Source organism: Coturnix japonica, chromosome 12, assembly GCF_054131305.1.
Source record: "Coturnix japonica strain WE chromosome 12, WE-NBRP24, whole genome shotgun sequence".
In the NCBI taxonomy this organism is placed as follows: Eukaryota; Metazoa; Chordata; class Aves; order Galliformes; family Phasianidae; genus Coturnix; species Coturnix japonica.
In genome coordinates, this window is record NC_140674.1 from 21,102,232 (window position 1) to 21,128,354 (window position 26,123).

General features: G+C 42.9%; 1 protein-coding gene, 1 long non-coding RNA gene and 1 other non-coding gene across 4 annotated transcripts; 2 read left to right on the forward strand and 1 right to left on the reverse strand.

Moving 5' to 3' along the window:
• Nucleotides 1-1,353: 1,353 nt before the first annotated feature.
• Nucleotides 1,354-4,511, reverse strand: LOC146758883 (uncharacterized). The gene is made up of 2 exons (XR_014933426.1): nucleotides 4,392-4,511; nucleotides 1,354-2,938 (listed from the first exon to the last, which is right to left on the reverse strand). It is a non-coding gene; the product is annotated as an uncharacterized LOC146758883 (long non-coding RNA).
• KPNA4 (karyopherin subunit alpha 4) lies at nucleotides 4,497-26,064 on the forward strand. 2 transcript variants are annotated; one of them, XM_015872080.3, is made up of 17 exons: nucleotides 4,497-4,837; nucleotides 12,413-12,457; nucleotides 13,092-13,181; nucleotides 13,269-13,298; nucleotides 13,385-13,437; nucleotides 14,577-14,672; nucleotides 14,787-14,872; nucleotides 16,539-16,625; nucleotides 17,383-17,552; nucleotides 17,640-17,684; nucleotides 18,440-18,571; nucleotides 18,815-18,943; nucleotides 20,107-20,211; nucleotides 21,097-21,168; nucleotides 21,710-21,872; nucleotides 22,709-22,803; nucleotides 24,127-26,064. In XM_015872080.3, the coding sequence occupies exons 1-17, from the start codon at nucleotides 4,769-4,771 to the stop codon at nucleotides 24,223-24,225; spliced, it is 1,566 nt and encodes a 521-aa protein (XP_015727566.1). In that variant the 5' UTR covers nucleotides 4,497-4,768; the 3' UTR covers nucleotides 24,226-26,064. The 2 variants fall into 2 exon arrangements, with proteins under 2 accessions (XP_015727566.1, XP_085369492.1); XM_085513366.1 differs by lacking the exon at nucleotides 16,539-16,625.
• Nucleotides 19,289-19,604, forward strand: LOC116653882 (small Cajal body-specific RNA 7). Its single transcript, XR_004308475.2, has one exon.
• Nucleotides 26,065-26,123: the final 59 nt, after the last annotated feature.

Genomic DNA, 26,123 nt, shown 5'->3' on the forward strand with positions numbered 1-26,123 from the left:
AAATACAAAGTTATATTAAATCAGAATAACTGAGCTCAGGCGTAGGTTCTTGTAATGCTCCAGATAGATCTGACAGCCCGACCATAAATTCTCCCACGAATGCCTGCAGTCATGTGGGAGCCCTACGTTTATTTTCTAATCACGAGAGCAGATGTTCAGCTGATGTGAATCAGCAAACCGCCCCCGAAGCCAAAGGAACTACCTTTAATTTGTACCATCTGGGGATCTGTTGTGCAGGCTCTTTCTGAAGGAAAAGAATGCAACGTTATCTTAGAACTGATCTCACAGTAGCTTCAAAAAAAATGGAAAAGGAAAATATCTAAAGCTCTTTAACTCGAAAGAAGTCCTCATTATGTGGTGGTTCAACTTCAAACAGGCCGTGTGGGAGGACATCCCCGGGACATTTATAATACTTTGGTTCTAAGTAAGCATAGAAAAGAAAGCCTGGTGAAGGACAGCGGTAAATGAGTGAGAGCACTAAAACTCATTTGGCACAGTGACATCAACAGGCCTTTGGATTTATTAACATCTGATATGGGCTGGTGCTCAAACCAAGTGCAAGAACATCCCTCAGTAATTTTTAGTGCATTGTGCAACATGATGACAGTGCTATAAATGGAAAGGTGTTGGATCCTACCGAGTTTGGGACAGTTTAGGTTGATTTTCAGTTCGGTGCAGTTCATTGTTCTGAGTATTTGCATTGTTAGAAAGTAGGTTTCTAAGCACTGCTCCAGCTGAAGGGTAGTTCTTGTAAGCAGGAATACATTGTGTTTTTCTCTAAACACAGCAAAGCTAAAACACAATGTAGCCAATGACTCTAAATTCTAGTTGTAAAATGGAAATGGAAAAATAAAGGGGACACCCACAGCTCTTGGATGTGACAGAAGCATCCCATGGCATGAGAGAATGGCCCCCACGTGAGAGTGAATTTAGCCCAAAGATATGAGAGCTGTTACGACCTCAGAAAGTTCCCTAAACGTTATTTCTGCTCATGCACTGTAGCAGCACCTGGCATTGACTGCATGGGCTGGATTATCTTTCAAAGCAGGGTAAATCATTTCTCCCCCAGCCCTGGCCACAGAGCAGCACTGTGATGCCTTCCTAGGGGTAACTGCAAGGCCTGAGATGAACACAGACACTTGTCAAGGGTGGTTACATTTCAAAACGTGAGATTACTGCACTACATGTTGTGTATAGTCAAGAGTTTGTGGTCTGCATATTTCACTGCTGTCATGCAAAGGCCTTTGGGCAGCTTCTAACAAAAAGCAACTTTAAACAGCTGAGTAACAATCTAAAGATTGTTTAAATTTCACTGTGAAAAAGTGAGGAGAGAATCAGGGCAGAAGGCTGTACTTTGTTTTGGACTGAGTCATTTATTTAAGGCAGCAGCATTCATGTATTTCTAGCTCAAAAGGGATGACATGCATCCACCCCAGGTGTTTCTTCAATGCACAGTCTGTCATACGTAACAGCAGCACTCATAGAGTAGAAATCAACTTTTCTCTTAGATTTAAAAGTCATACTGTCTTTTGCAAAAGCACAACTTTGAATTAGTTCCCCTAAAGCAACCTGGGGCTGTTAGTTCAGAGGGGAGGCCAGAAATACAAGCACAGCGTGTGCTGCTCACAGCCCAGTGCTGTGGTGTAGGGTCTGCACAGGCTCACACTAAGGGCTGTGTGCTGCCTTGTTTCTGGCACTGTTACGCCTCCACCTGCCCTCTGCTTCAGCAGAAAAAGGTCTGTCAGCACCTCCATCTCCCTCTAGAAAAGCTTTTGATGTTAAGGAGCTACAACAGAGCACTCTGGGGAGAAGTGAGAACAAGTGCAAAAGAGCCTGAGCTGCTTCATGGGGCCTGAGCAAACTGCGGTGTTTTACTTGAACGGGTCCTGTTCAATCTTACGCAGTGAGTTCTTTTGTAATGATGTCCATTTCAAAATGAAGCCCATTTTGTGAAGCCCAGTTCTGCGTTGTCAACTATTTTTAATGTCTTTCTCAACTGGAGCAGCATTCACAGCTGATCCCAGTTCGAGTTCAGGTATTACTTGGTAATGGCTGTTTTAATGTCCAGCAAGCACAGTTGGATTCCAGACTTGGAAATGCTGCTTGTAAGATAAAAGCATATATAGCTGTGTTTGCACACCAAGTAAAAGCTTATCAGAAAACACCCAGCCAGCAGACTAATATCTACTTTTTCGTTAATACTATTCCATTTTGAGCCTGAAAAGGCACATAAGCCCAAGGATTAATGAACATTTTTCTACGTACGAAACAAATCTTCTCAGCTTTACGTAATGTTTTGTTCCTTACACTACAGAAATAGCTTTACTGGCCATGGTAAGCCATTTCCAGCAACTCATTTTACTCAAATGAACCAAAATTTCTGCTTTTTGTTAAAGGAAACCACCAGACCAACGTCACGAGATCAGGAGCTCAGAACTGTTCTTCAAAACAAGCCTTCCACGTGCTGGGAGATTTGCAAGGCAGATCCGAGGTAAAATCAAACCAATACAAAAATAAGTTGGTAATTGTTCCTCTGAGAGCTAAACAGATTAATTAGGCTGCAGTTAAACAAAATGCACTTGATTAATCTCTGATTATGTCTTCACTTAAGACAGACAGTAAATTATTCTTCAGATGATACCAGATGAGAAATACGGATCAAAGGCTGCTGAAGGGTAGTCTTCCTCCGAACATACATAATTTAATAACAGTGAAGCATGCTCTTGAATTTTATATGAAGGTACATGGTAAGAAAACTACGCATGCCAGAATGGTCTGTTAGATCTGTGGTCGCAAGGCAGGTGTTGATTTGAAGGAAGGTTCTCCAAGGAATGCCGAGTGATTCTCAGCTATTTTCAAGTGGTTACTCATGAGATGACACGGCTGTTGCTCAGTTCCTCCTTTCGGTCAGTCTTTTTCCAAGAACCGAGAGGTAGTGCTAAGAGAGATGATTTAATGGAAAGTTCATTGTTACTTGTTGGGGCATTGAGTCAGTTTCGGTCGCTAGAGCATGCTCTGGCTTTCCAATTCCATCCTTCCCAAACTACATGCTGTGTAATCAGTCAGTGCTCAGTGTGGGGACAGTGGGAGGTGGCAGAGGTGATAAATCAGCCTGTTTAGGTTAGTAAAGACAAGGAAATGGTAACTAGGGGATAAAACTTTTCTTCCCTTTCATAAACTTCTGGGTCAGCTCTTAGACACTGTGTGTTCCTCACCTTCATAGCCTGAATGCTTGTCATCTTAAGGCATGATCAGAAACCAGGGGAACAGAGCCCAGTTTCATTATTAGTGACCACATTCTACAGAGACGGAGCCTCAATTGTGCATTAATGTCCTGGTTCACAGAGAAAACACTTTGAGGATGCAACTTTATAGAAATCACTCTGCAAAATTCTTCCCTGGGACTCAGCAGCTGTTCCTCCATGGAAGGACATTACAACTAACCAGCACGTTCACGATAGCTCTGTAAGGCACCAAACAGCCTTTGAGACCAATGATTTCATGTCATTCTGTTACATCAACTCTTCAATATCTGTACTTTAACTATTTTGCCAAGCTCCAAAGCAGTTTCACTTTTGAAAAGCCTTTATTTCCTTCTGTCTGCACATAACTTCCTCAGCAGGAGTAAAATGTTAACCGTACAGATTAATCAGTCAAAATTCACAGTGCTTCACCTCTAGTTTTCACTTAAAATAATACTTAAGCTGTTAGACTTTTCTTTTTAGGTGTTCCTTCCTGGATTCTCTTCAAGCTCCATCCCTTCCAGGAGCACAGCTACGTGACTCCCACCTGTGCTCCCACAGCTGACCCGACACTTGGCTCAGCTCATTGATCAGAGCATCAGGCTGTGGTTATCAATATCCCATATAGACACGTAAAGAAAATATCTTCCTTGTATACCAGACTACAACGTGCAGGAGTTACAGCTGTAGCTTCAAAAGATGGTTTATATATTGGTAAAACAACAAAAGATGGTTTATATATTGGTAAAACAACAAAAGATGGTTTACATATTGGTGAGATATGCTGATATATTTATGGAGACTGAATATACCAGGCACTACCCTGAGCAGTAACTTTCTAACTTTCATTATTAGTTCAAGTTGTGTCTCTTTGCTGCTACAATACAAATTCAGGGAAGACTTTCTCCAACTGCCAACACTTTGTGCAGCACAGAGCTAATATTTTTGTTATTAATATTAATTATTATTATCCTGGCAGGCCACAAGGAGCTAACACACAGTGTATCACTACAAGCTCTGGGTGGTTTCATTGCGTTTCCTAAGCCCAGCACACAGCGGTCCCAGCCCCCCCCGCCCCGCGGCTCCGCTCAAGATGGCGGCTCCGAAGCTCCTGGAAGCGCTCCCTCCCCTCCCCCCTCTCCCCGTCACCTCACACGTCACGGCGCCGCTCAGCTCCCGCCCTCTCCCTCCTCGCTCCCATTGGCCGCCTGCCGCGGGCCGCTCGTCCAATGGTCGCGCTGTGCCGTGCGGCCCAGAGCGAGGCTGTGTCTCCCCTCCCCCCGCTCTGCCCGTCCCCGGCTCCGGCTCGTTCGGCGCCCGGCAGCGGCAGCGCCGCCCGCAGCCCGCACAGCCCGCACGGCCCCGGCAGCGCCCACGGCCCGCACGGCTCCTACGGCCCCTTCGGCCGCTGCCGAGAGCGGCCCGCGGTGGGTCGGAGCTACAGGGCCACGGGTCCGGGAGGAGAGAAAGGAGGAGGAGGAGGAGGCGGAGGAGCAGCCGCGCTCCCTCCCACCTTCCCCCCCGCCATGGCCGACAACGAGAAACTGGACAACCAGCGGCTGAAGAACTTCAAGAACAAAGGCCGTGACCTGGAGGTACCGCCCGGCGGGAGGGGCCGCCCGGCCATGGCGGCGGGAGGGACGGAGGGAGAGAAGGAGGGAGGGAGGGAGAGGGGGCCGCCGTGTGGTGTCTTTCCTAATCCGCCGCCGAGGGGCCCGCGTTGGGGCCTTGGCCTGCACCGCCCGCACGGCGAGGGAGGGCCGGGAGGAAGGGGAAGGGAACGGAACGGAAGGGAAAGGAAGGGAAGGGAAGGAAAGGGAAGGGAAGGGAGAGGCCGCGCTGCGCGCTCGGGTGCGGCCGTTGGGCTCCGCTGGGGGCGGAGGCGCTGAGGGGCAGCGCGGGGCTCCATGAACGGGCCGGGCCGGGTCCCTGCGGGCGCTGCGCGACCAGGCGGCGCTGAGGCCCCGCGGCTCATCTCGGCCATGGAAAACATGAGTCAGGGCCGGGCCCGCGGAGAAAGCGGCTCCTCGGCTCCGCTTTGTACCAAACGTCGTTTTAAATCACTTCTTGTTGTTTCTTTCCCTATCCGGGGCACATATCGCTCTCGTAGCGCTGTGTGGAAGCAGTCGTGGGATCAGCGTGCCGTGCTGAACTTGTGGGTGGGTTCCTCCATCCCTGTGTGTGCTGCTCCGGGACTGAATTAATGGGGTTTTCTGCAGCAGATATTCAGATCCTGCTGCTCGGTATCAGTCTCGCCCATCACTCCCGGCCCTGGGGGAGGCTCAGTGTGCTGATGGCAGTGTGAGGCCGTGGTTGAGCTCAGGGCTCTGGCCTTCACATTCTCTTGATGTTTGGCCCCGCTGCGTGTCCCTATGGTTACCATGACATGACATCCTCGGCCTTCTTGTGCATTGCTGAGTGCCCCGTTCATCCACATGAAAAGTAAAGGCTGCATTTATATCGCTGTCACTTGCGAAAGCATCACCCGTGTTTCCCACTCGAGGTATCACTGGCTCCTGTTGGATCAGGCAGTTTATTATTGAGTTACAACATCCAGTGGTGCCAAAAAGAGCTAGAAATGGGAACAATTGCCTCAGTGACTGCGCTGTTGGTAAACAAAGATGTGTCCATGGCTCCTTGGCTCTGTTGGTAACTCCTGCCTCAGGTATTTTTTTGTGTATGAATGTTTTTTTATTGCTGAATAAAAAACTGCAAAAGGAGTGAAAGTTTGGGAGGACACTCAGGGAAATCTATGCTAACATTAAAATGAAAGCAGCAGCGGGGGGGATAAAAACAACACAGGAATTCATTGGGGTTTTCTGTCCTTTGGTGCCTCCATGCTGGGGGTTGAGGCAAGTCAGCTCCGTGCTCAGGAGCATCACGCCCAGTGTGTGTTATTGCAGGTGTTTGTGAATGAAGGAGCAGACAATCTCTGGTCCTTCTCTGAATTTGCTGATGCGTTTCAGTGTCTGCGCAGTGAAAGCAGCACTCCCAGGCCGTGTTAAATTTGAGATACTGACATCTACCCAACGACTCTTGGAACTTACGTTTGCTGCCTAAAATAACCGCCATGGATGGTTATTTTTCACACAATAGCTCAGGCTCCCAGCTCTGACTCTGATTTTCTCCCTGCTTACACGCTGTGTTTTGCATTAGAGGTGAGGTATTGCCAGGCCCTCTCACAGCTCAGTATCCTGTGGTAGCAACAGTTGCTATTCAGCCGGTTCATGGCACGTGTGTTCCTGCCCGGCTTTAGCTGGAAAATGTCTATTTACTTCACACTGGCAGCCAGTGTTTGATCGTTATCTCTTCCCCTCATCTTGCCTCCTTCACTCCTCCCCCATTTAACCTCTGCTCAAACCGTGCTTTTACCCATCGGTTTTATACTCAGCACTCGGGATCTTTCTTTTCTATGACTGTTTGCCTCCATTTGCTGTACCAAACAAACCACCAGTTATGCTGGGTATTATTTTGGGGGATGCCGAGTTACTGGGCAGCTCTGGGGGTAGATGCAAAGTGCAGACTTGAAAAGAAAAGAAGGTTTGTGCTTATGGTCACTGGGCTGAGCATGGCAAGGTGATTAATAGAAACTGATGCTGTCTGTGTATTCAGCTTCCAGCTGCAGGGAGGTGATTGTGCCTTGCAGATCACGGGGGATTTCCAGCATTTTCAGAGATGTTGAGCATTTGTTTGGCTCTTTGGATTCTTCACACTGGTTTTATTTTCACTTTCCAGGCTTTCTCAGTGGGCTTCTGAAGGCACAAGGGCTGCCCTTGAAGAAAGGAAAACAAAAAGGCGCCTTTTACATAATGATATTTAGCATAATTCCTTCATGCACTGAAGTATTGGGTAAACATGCGTGCACGGGCATGTTACATTGTAAACAATTGCTGCCACGTGTTTTAAAATGACAGATGGGTGACAACAGTAGGAATAGAGGGGTTCATTGTGAGCAGGAACACAAAATGTTTGCTTGTTCTGCCTTTTATTTGTAGTGCTGGATAAAGGAATCGTAGAAGGCTGATGATACTCGGTATCTGAGGATCCTGTGGCAGGAGAGATCAGTCTGCAGCCAGCACGCAGGCAGGAGCTGTGTAGCAGTGAACATTGCCACTTACACACACATGGAGCTGTGAAGCTCTTCTAGGGCTGAAGTGTCAGCACCAGAAAGGAGGAATTGCACTTTAGTGGCTTGGAGGAGGTGGCCTTACAGAGCTACATCAAAAACCCCATCCATACTTCAGTGAGTGCTTAGCGAGTTATGCACTTGGTAATTACTTGGAAAGTCAGCTATGGTAGCTTTCACTTTTTTTCCACACTTGTTCAATGAGAAACAGGTTTTGCTTGGCCTTCATTTTATTCTTTTCCCTTGCATAAAAGAGGATGAGTTGTTTTATTTTCCAGCATTTGTTTGTTGTACAAACGCCTCAGAATCAAATCTTAAGTCTTTGCTATACAAAGGATAAGTGAAAGCTGTTCCTGGTGTCTGCAGCAGGCGCAGGTTTGTGAATGGGTTGGTTTGCAGTAATTGCTGGGTGCTGCTCCAAGAGCTGTGGAGTGCAGCCGTGCTGCTGGAAAGGAGCTTTGGGTGCCTTGTTTCCTCAGGTGCTGTGTCTTATTTTGAGTTAATCAGTGCATGCTGCAGCCTTCAAGTCTGGTTGGCATGTAGGTTATTGTGAAATGACATCCAAGATGTACGTTATGCAGGTTATCTCTGGAAGTGCTGGAGGCAGCCGGTGGGTTTGTCCACCTTTGGTTTGTCCACCTTTTCTTCCCTGCCTTGCCTGTATGTTATTGAGAACTGCTTTAATAGTGCCAACACAGAACAAGTGTCAGACGTTCCTGTTCTGTGAGCGAGAGGAGCGTGGTAAAAACTGCTGCTGGTGTGATGGGGTACTTAATTGGAAACAAACACGGAGTGGCCATTGGGTCTGAATGTTTTCCCATCTGCTGTTGTCAGGACTTGTAACAGTTGCCAGTGGAGGTCACTGGGCTTGTGACACTAAGGGTGTATTTGGGAACACCAAGGAAGCTTCAGAGCATTGAAAGGAGCACCCTGAGATTCACAGGTAGCTGGAGCCTCTTGAGCCTCTTCCATAACCCGCACAAGGGGGTTTGTGTGAGATTCCTATGGGGGACTGAAGGAGAGCAGGAATCTCGCTCCCTGGGAGCTGGTTAAAAATAGGCCCCGTTACGCTGACTTGCAGTTCTGTGAGGAAGATCAGACGCTTTGTTGTTTAAAAGAATCGTACTGAGTTACTTGTTTGTATAAAGCATTGCAGTTGGAGTACACGGCTTCTGCAGGACAAAGCCGGAATGGCCGCATGTGCAGTGTCATTGCTTTTTATCTGTTTATTACTTTTATTCCTTTGCACTGAGAGTTCCCATTGTAACTCTAAAGCGGAAAGAGCTGAGATGAGTTTTTCTGGTGGGACCTTGTGGGGATGGTTTACTTCAAAACTCTGCAGCATTTTTATGGGTGATGTTGAGGGCAGGATTTACTGCTGCAGTCTGCAGGTGAATCAGAATTAGTATAGGAGGGAAATAATGGGTAAAGGAGGGCCCGAGTCACTGCTTTGGATTTTTAACAAATTCAGATGTGAGATACATACAGCTCCAGAGCACATCCTTACCTTTGGAGTTCAGTGCCTTCTTAGGAGGAAGTTTTTCCCCCAGAGGGTGGTGACGCACTGGAACAGGTTGCCCAAGGAGGCTGTGGATGCCCCATCCCTGCGGGCATTCAAGGCCAGGCTGGATGTGGCTCTGGGCAGCCTGGGCTGCTGGTTGGTGACCCTGCACACAGCAGGGGGTTGGAGCTGGATGAGCTCTGTGAGCCTTTGCAGCCCAGGCCGTTCTATGATTCTTTTATACCTGTGAGGCTCCTTTGCCATTGCTGTGGGAATGGAGCAGCCTTCTCAGCTGCTCTGGGCTGCTTCCTGAGCAGCGGGGCATGGAGGTCCCTGGTAGTGCCCCCTTCCCCTGCTCACTCGTGGGTGCTGTGTTTTTATTTGCAGTCCAGGCTTGTGATAGTGTAGAGAAGCAGCTGTGCTTTAAACTGCCTTTGGCAGGGCATTTACTGGAGTGGGAGAAGTAGGTGAAGTTCTACCATTGTTTGTATGCTGTCAGGCTGTTGTAGGTGCACAAGTAGCTGCTGAAGTGAAATATTTCATGACAGCAATCCAGTCCTAAAGTGTGCACAGGAGAGAATGAAGATGTGCTGCTCCATGGGAGGGTCAAGTTCTTGAGAAATATGGACTGGAGAAAGAAGTGCAAGGGGCCTGAGGAGTGTTAGCTCTGGGTATTGGGGCTGCTGGGCTGATGGGACCGAGCTGTCCCTGAGCGTGGGGCCTAAAACTTCTGTATTGGGCATTGCTGGGGCAAACATGAACATATCGGCATCCTGCAGCTCACAGAAGATCGTACTGATAAGCTGAAGGGCTCAGGAGTGATGAATGGTCAGAAAACGGCCTTTATGATAAAAATGTTCGGAGCTAAATATACTGAAAAAAAGGAGTAGCAGTGGCAGGTTGATGAAAATAGATTTGATTACTTGATTTCTGATGTAGAGCAGAATGAAGTGACTGAAGGAGCCAGATGAATTCATCCTGAAGTGATGCCGTGGAGCAGTTGCCAAGGAAGGAGCGTTCAGAAATCTGTTTCTAGAAACTTGTAAATGGAGCTGGTTTGCTAATGGCTGCGTTAGTGCAAGGTGAGACGGCTTCAGAGCAGCTCCACAATCACATCAGATCTTCTCCAGAGCCGAAGGTGACACTGGAGAATGCAGCTGTATGGTGCCATCTGCCAAGGAAGCGGTGCGTCTTGATTTCTTCTCTTGGAGATGATTTCTGACAAACAACACAAGTTTATCCCAAGTGTTGTTGCTATTTGGGTTTTTCAGGGCAGCCCATTCCATTTCCAGCAGTGATAATAGTACCGTGCGACTCCTCCGCTTCATCTCTTCCTCCTTGTGTGTTTTCCTTTCCTGGAAGGCAGAGCAGTGACGGGCTGAACCAACAGCAGCTTCATCAGCCCGGCACTGTTTGCATAGAAAGTGACTGCAGGGAGCCCTGCTTTGAACTGCTCTTAAGAGTGACTTAAGTGGTGCTTTGTTTGTGCAGAGGCTTGTGCAGGTCCATGGCAGTCGGGTCCTTTCAGAAGCAGAGAGGAACTCAGGCTGCCAGCCCTGCAGCTTCCTGTTGGTTTTGTTTGGGGTTTTTGTTCTGTTGGTTTTATTTTCTGGAGGAGGATCCTTTTCCTTTTCCATTGGTGCTGATGGGCTCACAGTGTTTGGAAGCCTGAGCAGTACAGGTGACTTCTTTTGATTTATTTTTTTCTTTTCCAGGTAAAGAAACCTTGTAAAAGTTGTGCCCAAGACTTTTTTTGCTTGGACTATCTGCTTTAATTCCACCCTTTTCTCTCCATTTCTGTTACACGTGTGATATGTGCTTGTTCTGAATGAGGGTTTGCTACCACCGAAGTCATAACACTGTTAGTTGTGACTATATGGCTTTTAACAAACCCTTATAGTTTCATTTCCCTTTACGGTTGGCTTCCCAGCAATGCAATTTCCCACTTTTTGAATCTATGCAGCCCGTCTCGCTCTTGGTTAGCAGCAGCCTTTCCCCTGTAGGACAAACTCAGACGGGAGGGATCTGGGCTGGATGTTGAGCAGCAGTTCTTCACCCAGAGGCAGTGAGGCCTTGGGCAGCTGGAGCTGCTGGGTCTGCCAGCCCATGGCCCAGCATAGGGAAATGGAGCTTAGCTGCATCCAGGCAATGCTGACTGTGTCGACTTGACTTTTTACAGGAGTGAAGAGGCCAAGCAGCATTGAGATCCACTGTTAATTGTGGCCTTGATTGGCCTGTTGGACTAACATCCTTTAAAATACGCACATTTCCTGACTGCTGGCTTTGGTGCTTTTTAGTGTGGGACACTTTGTGCTTGGTAGTGACTCTTACTAGCACATCTTAGTGCTGCAGATGCATTAGGTACACGCCTTTACTTTGCCTTTTATTTATTGGGAAGCTGTTGGCTTGCAGGTGTTCCCACTGCTGTCCTCTGCCTCTTTCAGTCCTGACAAAATGTGTTTTTGTCCCTCCAGTGATGAAAGGTTCTGCCTGCAAAGCACTTTAAGGCCATACTTCCTTTTCCACTCCCATCCCTTCTTGCCCTCCATTCCTTTTAACTCCTTCCTTTAAGAAGGTGCAGTGCCTTACCCAGAGCTGAACGCTTGGTTCTGATGTCACGTCCATTCCTTTCAATACAAGTACTTATATTCCTGAAAGTCGTGTTTTTTATCCTTCCGATCTGTCCCTTATTGATGTTCAGATGCTCCCCTGCCCTACACTCAGTGTTAACGCACTCCCTCGTGCTCTGGGATTCCAGACTTCCTCTGGAAATGCTTCATTCACAGTAAAAATGCAGTTTGGTTTTAACTCATTCAGATTTTGAAGCATAGGATAAAATCCCTGTAGATCATTTTCTTTCTGTTTATACCTTGCACGAGTTAATTTTTGTATATTTATGTATTTTTCCTGAATACTCTAAATGGGAGATAAGGAAAATGTGTTTGTTCTCACTGTACGAAGGGTTTTATGTGGATTTTGTTGGATGTTATTTTTCCAGTTGTAGTTTGGTTTCGCACATTATAGTTCAGTTGTACTTATTAGGACTCTTAATTTGAATTTATTAATAAAACAGTTACCCAAGGCAGGGAAATAACTGTTATGGTTGAGACTTTATGGCTTCCACATTCCCTGTGCCTAGGCCTGGAGGGAGGTCAGTGCTGAGTACGGACGTGGCAGCTGCTGGCTCAGAGTTTTGTCCTCGTACTCTGGTGATTGTTTCTCCCCCAGCTAAAAGAATACCCACAAGTAATCTTGAATTGAGAAAGAGTTATAAATATCAGGCAATCCCAGTGTGCTTTCTGATAGTTTGCCTTGGCACTTTTGTGTTTTACGAGCATCATCATCTGACATTGCCCTTCAAGGTGCTTGTTTGTTCCCCACTTGGGTTACTTCATCTCTTGCTGGATTTGTTTCAGTAGTGACAGTGAAATCTGGTGTGTCTAAGAGCTGTTCAAAGTGCGTGAAGTTGAAAATAGTTGGGCAAAGCTTGATCACTTTACCCAGGTCCAGATAATAATGTACTTCTGTTTTGATTCTTTTCAGACTATGCGAAGACAAAGGAATGAAGTTGTCGTGGAATTGAGAAAGGTGAGATGAACTAGTATGACTTGTTACTGTATGGGGCTTGGGGATGCTGGTTACTTCTAAATAAGTGAAATGCTTGTGTGCAACTCTGCAGTCCACAGGGAGCACCATTCTTAAACTGCTCATCTTTACTAGTTCTGTGGAGGTATCTTGGTTTGGAAGGAAGCTGTGAAGTTACCATTCCCAGTAATAGAAGTCTCACATTTAAAACTGCAGTTTTATTTGTAGTCTTAAGAAGGTTTGTAGTGTTGAAGATTTTGAAAGGCTTACCGTTTTGGTAAGGACAGGGGAGAATGGTTTTTAGGCTGAGGCAGGGGAGGTTTAGGTTGGGTATTAGGAGGAGGTTTTTGATGGTTTTGGTCTGGTGGTTGGCGACCCTACACATAGCAGGGGGTTGGATGTACATATGAAACTTCTAGAAGAAGTGCAGTTACTGCTATAGCTAAAACTTGATGGCATTTTTACTAATAGCAACTGAGTTCCAAGGTGTGCTTCCCTGTATAGTCATTACTAACATCTGGAGCGCTGGAACTTTTAATAGTGTCAGTGAAGACATACCTATGATGCAGGTTTCAAAAAGATTTCTTAACGCTCCACACATCCACTAAATGTAATTTCTTATAAATGTATTTTTAAGAACAAAAGAGACGAACATCTTCTAAAGAGGAGAAATGTTCCCCACGAGGATATCTGTGAAGATTCTGATATAGATGGTGACTTCAGAGTGGTAAGAATTAAGTCTAAACCATGTCTATTTTTTTTTCCCCTCAGAGGTTGCTAATTTCTGACTGGTTCTGTATCTTTTTTTTCCTAGCAAAACACTTCTTTGGAAGCAATAGTACAGGTAAAAAAAATAATTGTTGTTCTTACATTATTTATATTGTGTCAACAAATACGGAAAGTCTAATTTCTCTCTATTTTTTTTTTTAGAATGCTTCAAGTGACAACCAGGGTATACAGTTAAGTGCTGTGCAAGCTGCAAGGTAAGAAGATGCTTCTCTCAAATGTACTGTTTTCATTCAGCCATGCAGCTGAATTCAGACTGTGTATTCTAGCTTAACTAAGGGGAGTATGTCACTCACTGATATAAAAAACGAAATCCTGGTTCAGTTGAATTTAAAAGAAATAAAAGCTGAAATCTTCAAAGATTTCAAAACTTATTTTCAGATACTGGCTTTTGTTTTAGTACAGTGCCCTGTAGGCGCAGTAAGATGCGGACAGCAGGACTATGAAGTCTTTACCTTTTAAATACAGAAAGAACTGGCATAGCCCTGCTTGCTGGTTTTGTTGTGGAATAGGCTGCTACCAGCACCTCTTAAGGGGGCTTCTCTGCTGTTGTGCATGTTGAAAATTTGAAGTTCTTCGAGGACAGTTATTAGGAAGGTTTTAAGTCTTTATAGAGAAGAAAACAAGTGCTTCTCAGCCTTGATCAGCGCCACCCTTTAGTCTAAAGCTGGAGTGGGAAAGAGGGAAGAGACAGCATTCTTGCCAAAACCTAGAGCTTTAGTTGGTTCTTGAAGTGAGAGTTCTCTTCCAGTTTGAGCAGGTGGTTTGTGAATGGCCTGTACTGTGACTGTTTTCTCACTGAACAACAAGAAGAAACAAGTTTCTGCTGTTCCCTTCAAAGCAGACAGGATCTCCTTATCTCCCTTGTTGGGTGGGGGAGGAAGAAGCTGCAGGAGAACATAACTGAATAATTCAGAGTATTTTACTGACTAATTTTGAAGCATGTTACCAAAGAAAACTTGGTCACTAAAACAGGTAATGAATGTAATAGCTTCAGTTTTCCAATAGTTCAGTAATTTCAGTATTGAGACTTAGTTAATTTCCCTTTAGTGTTGAAAATAGCCCTGTTTTGTGTTTGAAGTAAACACTGGGGAGGACAGTTTCTGCCAGAAGATAGCACAAAACTGGAACAGTTTGTCCAGAATGGTTGTTGAATCTCCCTGCCTAGGGGTTTCCAAAGCTCGGCTGCACAGAGCCATGACTGACCTGATGTAGTGTTACCAGGAACTGTACTTGGAGCAGGATGTTGGACTAAATGACCTTCAGTGATCTTTTCCAGTCCTCGCTACTGGTTGTGTGATTGTTGAGCTTTGTATTTTCTTATTTTCTCCAACAGAAAACTGCTTTCCAGTGATCGCAATCCACCAATTGATGATCTAATAAAATCAGGAATATTACCTATTTTAGTGCACTGTCTCGAAAGAGATGACAAGTAAGTGTTTCTACAAATCCAAGTGTTGTGGGCATTCCAAGTGTTTAGACAACGTGCCTGTGTGTTCTGATTGAAAACTCATGTTACAATATATATCTATTTTTATTTCTCCAGTCCTTCTTTACAGTTTGAAGCTGCGTGGGCTTTGACAAACATTGCATCTGGAACCTCTGAACAAACACAGGCCGTAGTTCAATCTAGTAAGTGCACTACTGTTTGATGGTTGATAAAGCATGCACCATAGCCTCCACAAAAACAAGATTTAAATGGTAGTGTAAAGAGCATCGCATCCACACTCCTGTTTCTCTGTATCTCAAGCATGTTCACCAGTCCACGTGTGATAGGGTTGGTCCTTTCATGCGATAGCCAGGTTGGTTGAAACTGAGTTGTCAATCACAGGCCCGTCGCTGAAGGACCTGTCCATGAAGTCTCCTGCCAGAAGTTCTACTTCTTCTCTGGCAAGCAGCATCAGTTGAAGTGCACACCTGCTTTTGTTCTTCATTTTCTCAGATTTTTAAATTCAGGGTTTCCTGATGGTGAGTAATCTCTTCTGGGAACTCACACTATTTTAGCAGAGTTGGTATCTGCTGGTTTTCAGTTCTCAAACATAATTTAAAAAAGACAAGTCTCCCATGGGGGGATTTCCCATCTAATTGCGGAGACAGAAGAAAAGTGTGAACCAAGTCTAGAGAATACTTATTGTGAAACATTTCCTAACTTGAGTTGAATAAAAAACACTAGTCTTTGTGATTTGAGGAACCTGAAGCTGGGGAAGGAATTTGTCTGGTACTTGGAATCTGAGTTACAAAGCAAACTGTCTTCTGTGCCTGAAATGTGGCTTGAGTTCATTTTTTATAAAGAAAAAGCTAAATAGAAGTGTCTGCAGAGCTTCCTGAGACCCTGAAGGAATTAAACACACAGTTAAGCAAGGCTGTGCCTAAAATCCAAGGAAGAAATTGCAATGCATGAGATGCTGTTATCTTTGATGGATAGAAACAGTGTCATATTGCAGTGTGTGTTGCTGATACCATTAAACATACTGCGTTTCCAAAAATGAAAAGACAGAATTATGCTTAACTTTGTTTTCCCTGACATTACTATCATACATTGACTTTTTTAGTGCTACTTGGAACTTTATTCAATGTAGGAAGTGCGCAGCTTTTCCAGTGTGCAGTGTGGCTTAAACAATGCTATGTCAGTGTTTCGTGTTTTCTACAACTGAGTGTTTCACTTCAGTGATTGAAGTAGATCGTTTCTTTTTCGTTTTTAGTGCTAAACAGTTACAAGCTTCTCATGGCTTGAATGTTGTTTGCTTTATATTTTAAAAATACACCTATTTCTTAGTTCTTAGCACCATCTTGGCTGTTAAGTGGCTGGGTGGATTTCTGGTGCACCACTAGTAGTGATGTGGTGGGAGGACGGTGTGTAAGACTGCAGCAGATCAAATCCACGTCCATCCCTCTTAACTACTTTGCAGGTCAATAATCTATTGACTGAAGTTGGCTAACTTGAATGGGTGAGGGTGGCTGTACAGTTACCACTTCTGCAATTGGTTCTGACAGAAAAGTTGGCACTGGATTTCTATATACAATGAGTGTAACTCAGCTTGGAGTTCTGACAAGCTTTGGTAAATTTTTCAGATTTAAAACAAATTCAGTGTCTAGTTAATTTAAGAGTTGCAGGATCAATAAGAACAAGCAATAAATGTAGAACTGTTACAGTATTTTACTTCAGTGTCATCTGGAAAGCTGGTAGAGCTTTGACCAAGAAATTCTCACAAAGTTCTGAGGCTTTGAGTTAAGTAATTTTGTCTGTTCAGATCTGTATTCCTTAACAATCGCGTGGTGTTTTGTTTGTATTTTCCAGATGCTGTACCACTTTTTCTGAGACTGCTGCATTCACCTCACCAAAATGTTTGTGAACAAGCTGTGTGGGCTTTAGGCAATATCATAGGTCTGTGTTACTCCTGCCCCTAACAATTGCCGAGTTCCTTTTGAAAATGAATGAATAAGCTTGGTAGCATTTTTGTACCAGAACTTTGAGTTGTTCAGCTGTTAGATAATGAGCAGCCTTTATTGGCAGTTGCTCTGTTCTTATCTCTTTTTCTTTTCTCTGTCATGTATCTAGGGTGTACACCCCAAAACATATGCATACATGCTTTCTTTGCAGGTATAGGAAAAGGAATTACTGTCAAGCAGATGCACAGATAGTTAAAATGAAAAGCATCTTGTGTTGGGTTTTGAAATGGCCTGACCTCACACATCCTTATTGAATCGTAGATAAGTTGTGATCATTCAGTATTTAATTTGACTTCTTGTGAGCAGGCTTTAGCCAGTGCTTATAGTTGGTATACAATCCATATTACAGTTGTAGTGCTTAAAGTTATGATTTCTGACATACTGATGCCCTCGTTAGTGTGAATGCTTAAGACTGGCTGGATCCAATATAATTTACTGAGCAGCCATTACGAATCAAATTTAGTTGTTCTTTTGTTGGATGCATGCAAAACCAGTGGCATGGATTTGTCTTCCAAACAACAGGGCATAGGACTTGAGTATAAACTGGTCTTGACCACTCATAGAGAATCCTTAGGTTATCGTTAGGGATTTGGAGTGTGTTTTTACATTAAGGTGACAGTTTTGTGGTATTATTTTCCTGCAAACTGAATGGGATGACCTTTGTTTTCTTGCTCTTTTGTTATTTTTAACAGGTGATGGACCCCAGTGTAGAGATTACGTTATTAGTCTTGGAGTAGTGAAACCGCTGCTGTCCTTCATCAGCCCATCTATTCCCATAACTTTCTTAAGAAACGTTACTTGGGTCATGGTCAACTTGTGCCGTCACAAAGATCCTCCTCCACCGATGGAAACCATTCAGGAGGTGACTGAATTGCTCACTGCAATTAAAGCAAAGCTGAGTATCTGAATGCCTTAAAAATAACAATGAAATGATTCTTTTTCTCTTTAGATCCTTCCAGCCCTCTGCGTTTTAATTCACCACACAGATGTAAATGTAAGTAGTATCACTTTGAGATAGTTCTGTGCTCTGGTATAGTTTTTTCTTAGCTGAAGCATAAAGCTTCCCATGCTTAAGTAGCTTTCTTCTTTAAAATGAATAAATGTATTGTGTTGTGGTAGGCTTATTTTCATATTTGATTTTAAGCAGCAATTATGATTTTTTGCCTGGTCTTTTTTCTCTCTAGCTTTATAATTTACTTGAATGTACTTTAAGAGAATCAGCTCTTCTCCATTCAGAAAGTTCATCCTGATAACAAAATCAGATTTCATTTGATTTTCTGTAAGCATTCAATCACACATAAATGTGGGGGTTTTTATCACTACGACTTCGGCTTGGTACTATAACGGAAATCTGTGCAAATGAGAAGAAATTGTGAGCATCTGCTGTATGTGTAAAATACTAGAATTGCTAGCAACTATGAGCAACTATCATGTTACTGTTGCGTCAGAGGCTAAATACTAACCTAACTGAAATGACTGACTTCACTCAAATTACAAAGTAGATCAGCTCTTTGCCTAAACAGGAATCCTTTCCTTTAGTGAAGTTGTAGCTCAGTTGGTAATTTAACAGCAACAATGCTTTACCAAAATGTTTGCACATATTTCAACTATTTTGGACTTCCATAGAGTGGGAAACATTTGAGTTTGTCAAAGTAGGTTATGGACAAGATTCTGCTGTATTACATCAGTTCTTTCTTCTGAATGATGATACCTCCCTGCTAATTACAAATATGTTTTTTCTTTTATTAGATATTGGTAGATACAGTCTGGGCACTCTCATATCTAACGGATGCTGGCAATGAACAGATCCAGATGGTGATAGACTCTGGAATAGTCCCTCATTTGGTTCCTCTTCTCAGTCATCAAGAAGTGAAAGTGCAAGTGAGTTCAGTTCATGTTTTAAGTGTTGCTCAATGTGCAGTGCCAGACAAAGTAGCCAGTTTCTTTTTACAGTCCGCATTGAACTTTAAGGAGTGCTCTTTCCTATATGGCCCATCATTTACATAACATTCTTTGCCTCTTTAACTGTTAGAAGCTGTAGAATATGCTCAGTTAGAAAAACCTTTGCTCTTTCTGTTTAAAGGAAATGTTTTGTTTGCAAGAACTGAAAGTGTTTTGTTTCAGACTGCTGCGCTGAGAGCGGTAGGAAACATTGTCACTGGTACCGATGAACAGACACAGGTAGTTCTGAATTGTGAAGCTCTTTCACATTTTCCAGCACTTCTGACGCATCCCAAAGAAAAAATTAATAAGGTACGTAATTGCAGAGTTTGTGTTTGATTGATAAATCCCTTACATTTGGCTGAGCTGTTTTGGAGTCCACGTAATGTGGTGGGGTAGAGATTTGAGTAATGACTAATTACAAATGCCAGCTTACAGCAAGAAGGGTGATGTCTATTTTTTTTTCCCCTCTTGAAGTTAACAACCATAGGAGAATCTCTAAGGAACTACAGCCTTGTCCCTGACAAGAATGGTTGTTTTCTGATTCTTCTAAATGAATTCCTGTGAAACGAATGCTTTATCTTGCAATTTTGACAATTGACATAAAAGTTAAAGATATTGATATGTGAAATGTCATCTTAATTAAACTGACTCTCTTGGAGGTGATGAAATGGAGATAATTGGATGTCTCTCTGAATGGAGTGTGTGTGAGGAATAGTCAGATGGGGGGGGGGCGGATGGAGGACGGGGGGGAGTGTGTGCATGCATGCTTATATAGAAAAGGCTTTGAATGGGGGCACTGATAATGAAGTGCTGATTCCGGAGTGCATCTGAGGCATGTTGTTAAATTCTGGGGTCCTACTTTCCAACATTGCCGATGATTAAAGCCCAAGACAAGCTCACCAAGACAAGCCTAGGCATCTTAAATCTCTAACAGGATCATTAATGAAAATGAACCTGTGATCTGATCCAAGAGACTCAGTTGAACGTTTAAATACAGAAATTGGGGAATCGAATCTCATTTTGAAAGAAAGCTTTGTCCAGAAGGTCAGGCTAAGTAAGTTGAAAGGTTGAGCTGTTAGAGCAGGTCCAGAGGGAGGCCAAGAAGATGATCAGAGGGCTGGAGCACCTCCCCTGTGTGCACAGACTGATAGAGCTGGGGCTCTGCAGCCTGGAGAAGAGAAGGCTCTGGGGGAAGCTTCCAGTGGCCTTCCAGTACCTGAGGGGGCCTGCAGGAAAGCTGGGCAGGGACTTTTATAAAGGCAAGTAGCAACAGGATGAGGGGAAATTGTTTTAAACTGGAAGAGGGAAGATGTAGACTAGATATTAGGTAGACATTCTTTGCTGTGGGGGTGGTGAGGCACTGGAACAGGTTGCCCATGGAGGTTGTGGATACCCCCTGAGAGTAAAATCTTGATGGAAATAAAATGCAGAATACTGTTTGAATTAATTTCTCAAAATCTTTTCTTTTGCAGGAAGCAGTGTGGTTTCTGTCTAACATCACTGCAGGAAATCAGCAGCAAGTTCAGGCAGTAATAGATGCAAACCTTGTTCCAATGATAATACATCTTCTAGATAAGGTCAGATAATAAGAAGGATTTAACAGTTCATTTCATTAAGTGGGGAAAATGACACTGAGTTTCTTGCTTCATGCTTTACGTCATGCTGTAAACTTGGGAAGAGAGACTGATAAACTTTACCTTTGGGCACTTGAAATATGTTGCAAGATGTGTTACTGTTTTGTATAGTATTTTATGAAGGTCTGCCCAAAAATATATGTTGGGTGTACTGAGGAATGGAGCAAATCCACCCTTCACGATTCCCTTTAGTCTTGTTAATTTTTTTTCCTCTTTGTAAAGAGTGGGGACAGAAATCTTTGCCTGTATATGAAACGAATACGTGTGGATGGAGAGCAGTAGTTGTAGAGTGTAAGTTGTGAGTTTTGCTTCACAAATGGCAACACATTGTATGCAGGCGTGCTGCTTTACAGCAATAGCAGAAGCCAGAAGTACTGACCTTGTTTGCGGCCAAGACAAAGATGGAATGAGCTTGGGGTTAAGACTGAAGAAATACTTTTTTTCCCCCTAAGTAACAAATACCTGTTTCCAGATAGAATTGTGGTTTCAGTGAGGTCATTGAGGAAAGAGTTAGGGATTAACCTTCCTGTTTTTTAAACGTGGTGAGGAAACTTGTTGACTAACTTCAGAGGCAACCAGTTACAGTACGTACCATATATAGTGCGCACAGTATGTTTATCAAAGCAAACATTCGGCACTTATCTCTCACTGTAACATGACAACTGTTGATAAAGAATGTGAGAGACGAGTGCTTCAATGCAGGCAAGTTTCTAGTGGAAGATATGGTGTTACTGTGCAGAAGAAAGAGGAGCAAGTTAAAGCTTTGACTATATTATAATAATTCCAGTTCTTATCTGACATAACTTCTATTTGCTGTTGTATTTTTAGGGTGACTTTGGTACTCAGAAAGAAGCTGCTTGGGCAATAAGCAATTTAACAATCAGCGGGAGAAAAGACCAAGTGAGTCAAACCTTATGAGCAGATCTTTCCACAGCAGATTTAGGAGTGAACTCGGGTTCTGGTTTCGGAATGGCTGCATCGGTGGGGACTTGGGTGGGGGCCCCTCTGTTAGGACACACTTACAGCTATGAGTGACTGCACACTCTGATAAGGATTTTGATCATTCAGCATTAGTAGCTTTTTGCCTTTTTTTTTTTTTTTGGATAAAAATCTGTTAACTATGTATAATAATTTCATGTTAACTCCAAATATTAAATCGTGTCATTATTTGAAACATGAAGTTCAAACTTTTCTGTTGCTGAGGAAGTTACACTGCCTGCTGTTTGTTGAAGCAGTCTTCCTTTCAAAACATATTTTTAGCATAATTTGTAAGTTTACTCTCCTACACTTTAAATAAAAAAACAAGCACAACTTCTACAATCTGCTTTTATCCTTCTGGGTCACTTTGAGTGTTCTGACCTCCTTACATTTGTGTATGTTTGTGCCTATGGTGCTTTGTCGCTCTGTTAAGATCACTGCCTTTTTCTGTTTGTATCCTTAGGTGGCATACTTAATTCAACAAAACGTAATTCCTCCCTTTTGCAATTTGCTAACAGTAAAAGATGCACAAGTTGTGCAAGTGGTTCTGGATGGACTAAGTAATATATTAAAAATGGCTGAAGATGAAGCAGAAACCATAGCCAATCTTATTGAAGAGTGCGGAGGTAAGAAGTTGGGTTGTGTTTATGCTGTTTTAAACACACTGAATCTCCTGCCATGTGTATCTGCTGTGGGCTCTGTGTTGGCACAGGTGTTTTCCATTTTTTTGTTACAAAACAGCATCATCTTTTTCTGCCTGTTTAAGTCCATGTTCAAGTAAAACATGGAATAATTGGCTTGTGGCACTCAAGTTTATTAGGTGACAGTTGTTCTAGTAATGCAGTGTACTTGACAGATTACCTGTAAAGGTGTGGATAACTTGCTTGCCTTAATCAGACGTGTGTCTGGGTGTTGTTTGTTTTTAATGGGGGAATAAAATAGTAAGGCACACAAGGTCAGAAATGCAGCTTTATTTTCTTAATTGCTTTCAGACGTTCTATGTGCTGATTGCTATTTAGATTCACCAAAAATCTTCCAGGATGGAAGAACAGTGATACTGAGTTTGGGCACAAGTAAATATGGATTTGGAATGTCAGGGGTTGTGGCTACAACTGTGAATTGAGGGTACAAACTAAACTACTGCTTAGTGCCCTCATCCCCCCTGCCCTTATTTCCAAAGCCTGGCCTAACCACTTGAAGTGAGATCACTGTAACTGTTGGAACTGGCGTTCTATGTGACCTTTTTTGGTCTTGTAGTGCATATTCCAAAGCCTCTAGTACATTTCTGTCTGGTCTTTAAAGCTCTTTATGCTTAAGCACGTCAAGTGGGTTTAGCAGTGTCTGAGTTTACTCTGTACCTGGGTTTGTTTTTAATGATTTTGTATGATGAGACTTTAAGCAGTGGGAGGGAGATTGTTTTACTTCAACTCAGCGTTTTAAGTTGGCTGCATTTTTTGTGTAGGCCTGGAGAAAATTGAACAGCTACAAAATCATGAAAATGAAGACATCTACAAACTGGCTTATGAGATCATTGATCAGTTCTTCTCTTCAGATGATGTAAGTGTGCGATAGTTCTGACATCTGCTGTTGTAATCTTTTGTTTTCTTTCATAAATACGATTCAGGAGACAGACGGCAGCTCTGAAGGCTGGCATTTGTTGGGTTGTTTTCCAGCAGAATTTTTTAGTCTATCCAATTGGCTGATGTGCACTTATGGTGCTGCTGCACATTGCTTAGCCCACTTTGCAGAATTATTTCTTGCCTGACTCATCAGCATTCAGGACATGTCATGTTCTGCAGCCATGCTGCTGGAGAGCACTGCTCAGTGGGTTGCTTATCTTAACACATTTTGTTTATTATCACCAACCCTTATATTACCAACCAACCATTTGGTTTCAGAGTCTGCTGTTAGTATATATAATGAACTTCTGATTCAGTGAGCCCTTATATGAACCTGCTGCATATCTCCTATTGCTCATGAAGTGTCCGAAGTGGGCTTACCTAATTTAAGCCTCATCTGTAGGGAATGAAATAGGCTTCAAGTAGTTCTTCTAGCTGTCAGCTTCTAAGTTTGGTATTTCACATCTGCTAACCCACTTGCTGACTTAATACCAAGTTCAAGATTCTGATTATTAAGAAAAATGCTTTGAATGTTCTGATAATTTCAGAGGTGAGCGCATGTGCGTGAGATGAAAGTAAAAACCTGCTGATCAGGAGTGTAGCTTTCATTTTAAACATGCATAGTAAATCAAACGAAGGTGTTTGATTTCTGTGCACTTTATATGTAGTGAGCATCTTTTATAATTGGAAGGAGATGTAATGTCAGTCTGCATCATGAAATGAGGACTTCCTACTTGATTGAACTGATCTGGGGAGCATATTATTGCAGAAATGGTTAAACTGTAGGACATACAACCATCATCTACATCTAAGGTTCCTTTTTTGTGTTAGTCTATTTTTAATATCAACGATAGGTCCTTTTTTAGGAGCTCAGATCCTGTGTATATAGCGAGACTTGGAATTTAATACATTGCCAATTTAGCAACCTGAACACTACCTACTTAAGCTGAAACTGCTATTTCAACTTGCTCTTTAAGTAATGTTGGTCTCTTTGTAGGACCAATGACACTTCATAAGCTGACAAACCAGTATGATATGTGACTTTTAAAATGAGAGCACCGGGTGCCATCATGTAGTGTATCTACTAAATCTAAAGCACTTCAGGTTGAATTATTTCATCGTAATAGCACTCCCTGTTTGAGGGAGAGATTGAGAGAAAGCTTGATGCAATGAAGGGGATAGGGGGGGAGAGAGAGAGAGAGAGCTTGTCACTTCAGTGGGTCTTTCTGTTCCTTCTTATTGTATTCTTGTTCTTTTACAGATTGATGAAGATCCTAGCCTTGTACCAGAAGCAATACAAGGCGGAACATTTGGTTTCAATTCATCTGCCAATGTACCAGCAGAAGGGTTCCAGTTTTAGAGTGGTATTTTGGAAGTTAGGTACAATGCAGCACTGAATAAAAAAAAAAAAAAAAAGGTTTGATCCATCAATCTTGGCTCATGGGATCCGCTGCTGCATTAAATCGGGAAAGAAAATGTGAAGATTTCATTTGGAATCACAGAAAAGCCCAAATGAAGTCAAGATGGCGAGTGGGTGCGAGTGAGAATGAGTGGCAAAATGTAATGAAAAACTTCACACTGAATGCTTATTTAGATTGTTCAAAGAAAAAGGGCTACAGGTCAAAGATCTTCAGTGCCTGAGAAGGAACAATGACTTACTAGAGCAATTGGGGGGAAATGCAGTACTACCATCATCAAGCCTTGTAAGCATAAGAGAATAGGATGCCCATATAAGTCCAAGGAGAATGAGCCCAGGCCTTGCTATGAAGCACCGTGTGAATGGACAACATTGAATGAATGTCTGGACTCGATGCTGTGGAGCCAGACTCGTTTCAAATACGGGGCTCTTCAGTCATGAAGCAGACTCCTAGTCCTGGAGTGGCGTGTGTACGAGAGTATGGTTGTGATGCTGTATGTGAACGCATGCAAGCTTGATTCGCCTTCAGGGGGCTGATAATAAAACCTAGTAAATCATCAAAATGAGTTCATAAGTGTTAACTTACACTGGACACAAAACCAAGACCGGTTTAGCAGCAGACTCTGGTTTACTCCTGCAGCCTGTGTTTCTTTTTTTTCTTTTTTCTTTTTTTTTTTTTTTTCCCTCTTATTTTTCTTTCAGTTATTTTTAAGTTCTTTCCTGTATGGCTTATTAGTTGTTTGTAAAGTCAGAATTTCAGGAAGGCTTCCCTGTGCATTTGCACCAGATGAATGTTTGATGTTATGAAAAGCTTTCCATATCATCAAAACTAATTTGTAGATTTTTGCATGAAAAAGATCATACATTTCCCTTCAAATAGGCTGTGTTGCAGTACACAAGTTACCATAATAGTAGAGAGCAGTAAAATGTGGTAATAAAAATCTCATCCTTTTCATTTTCAAAGATAACATGAAGACCTTTGCATGTGGTAATCTACAGCATAGCTCATTTTTAGATTTTGTTGAGTCCTGTAACCAAATGTTTCCGTTGTGGTAGGATACCGTGCTGTGTTTCAATGTTACTTGTTTTCAAACTTTGTTTTCTATGAAAATGATATGGAAACTTCTAAAAATGGAATTTGGTGCATATGTACTGCCGAATAAAGACCGAAAAAAGAGGTGTGAATAGATGTACAAATCAAGTCATGGTTTGAACACCTTTAATATGCCTAATCCAATTGTTTTAGACTCTTTTTATCTTAGATGTAGGCAGCCATGAACAATCTATTTTGAGCCACTTTAGAGAGAACTTTGTATTTTTAAAACTTGCACAAAAGCGATGCAAGTGTTTTTATAATTGGAGTAATGCCTCAGTTTAGAGGTTCTGCACACTAAATTAAAGGTGACGTTACAAATTTGTACAAAATGAACTCTTTATAAGGTGGCTCATTGTAGGAAATGCTGTGCCTTCCCCTTTGAGCACAAGTGTTGCATGAACAACAGTTTGCTATAATAAAACATACCAGATTAGCCACCATTAGCATCTATATCTACCTTGTGTTTTAAAATCAACTGGTAATTCTGAAACACTGTAGAATGGATAAAGATTATTTTGTGATCATAACTCTTTGTTGGACTAGAGTATTTTTGCAGCATTCCTTGTCATCAGAAACATGGTTAAAGTTTAAAACTAGAAGCAGCGGAAACTAGCTTGTGAAATTTATCCAAGTAGAGTGCAGGCTAGGCTGTCTTGGGGAAATAAACATTAAATCTTGCAACAGTATTGTACCGAGCGTGTCTTTTTTGTCTGTACACTCCACTGTTCTCCAAAAGGTGCTGGTG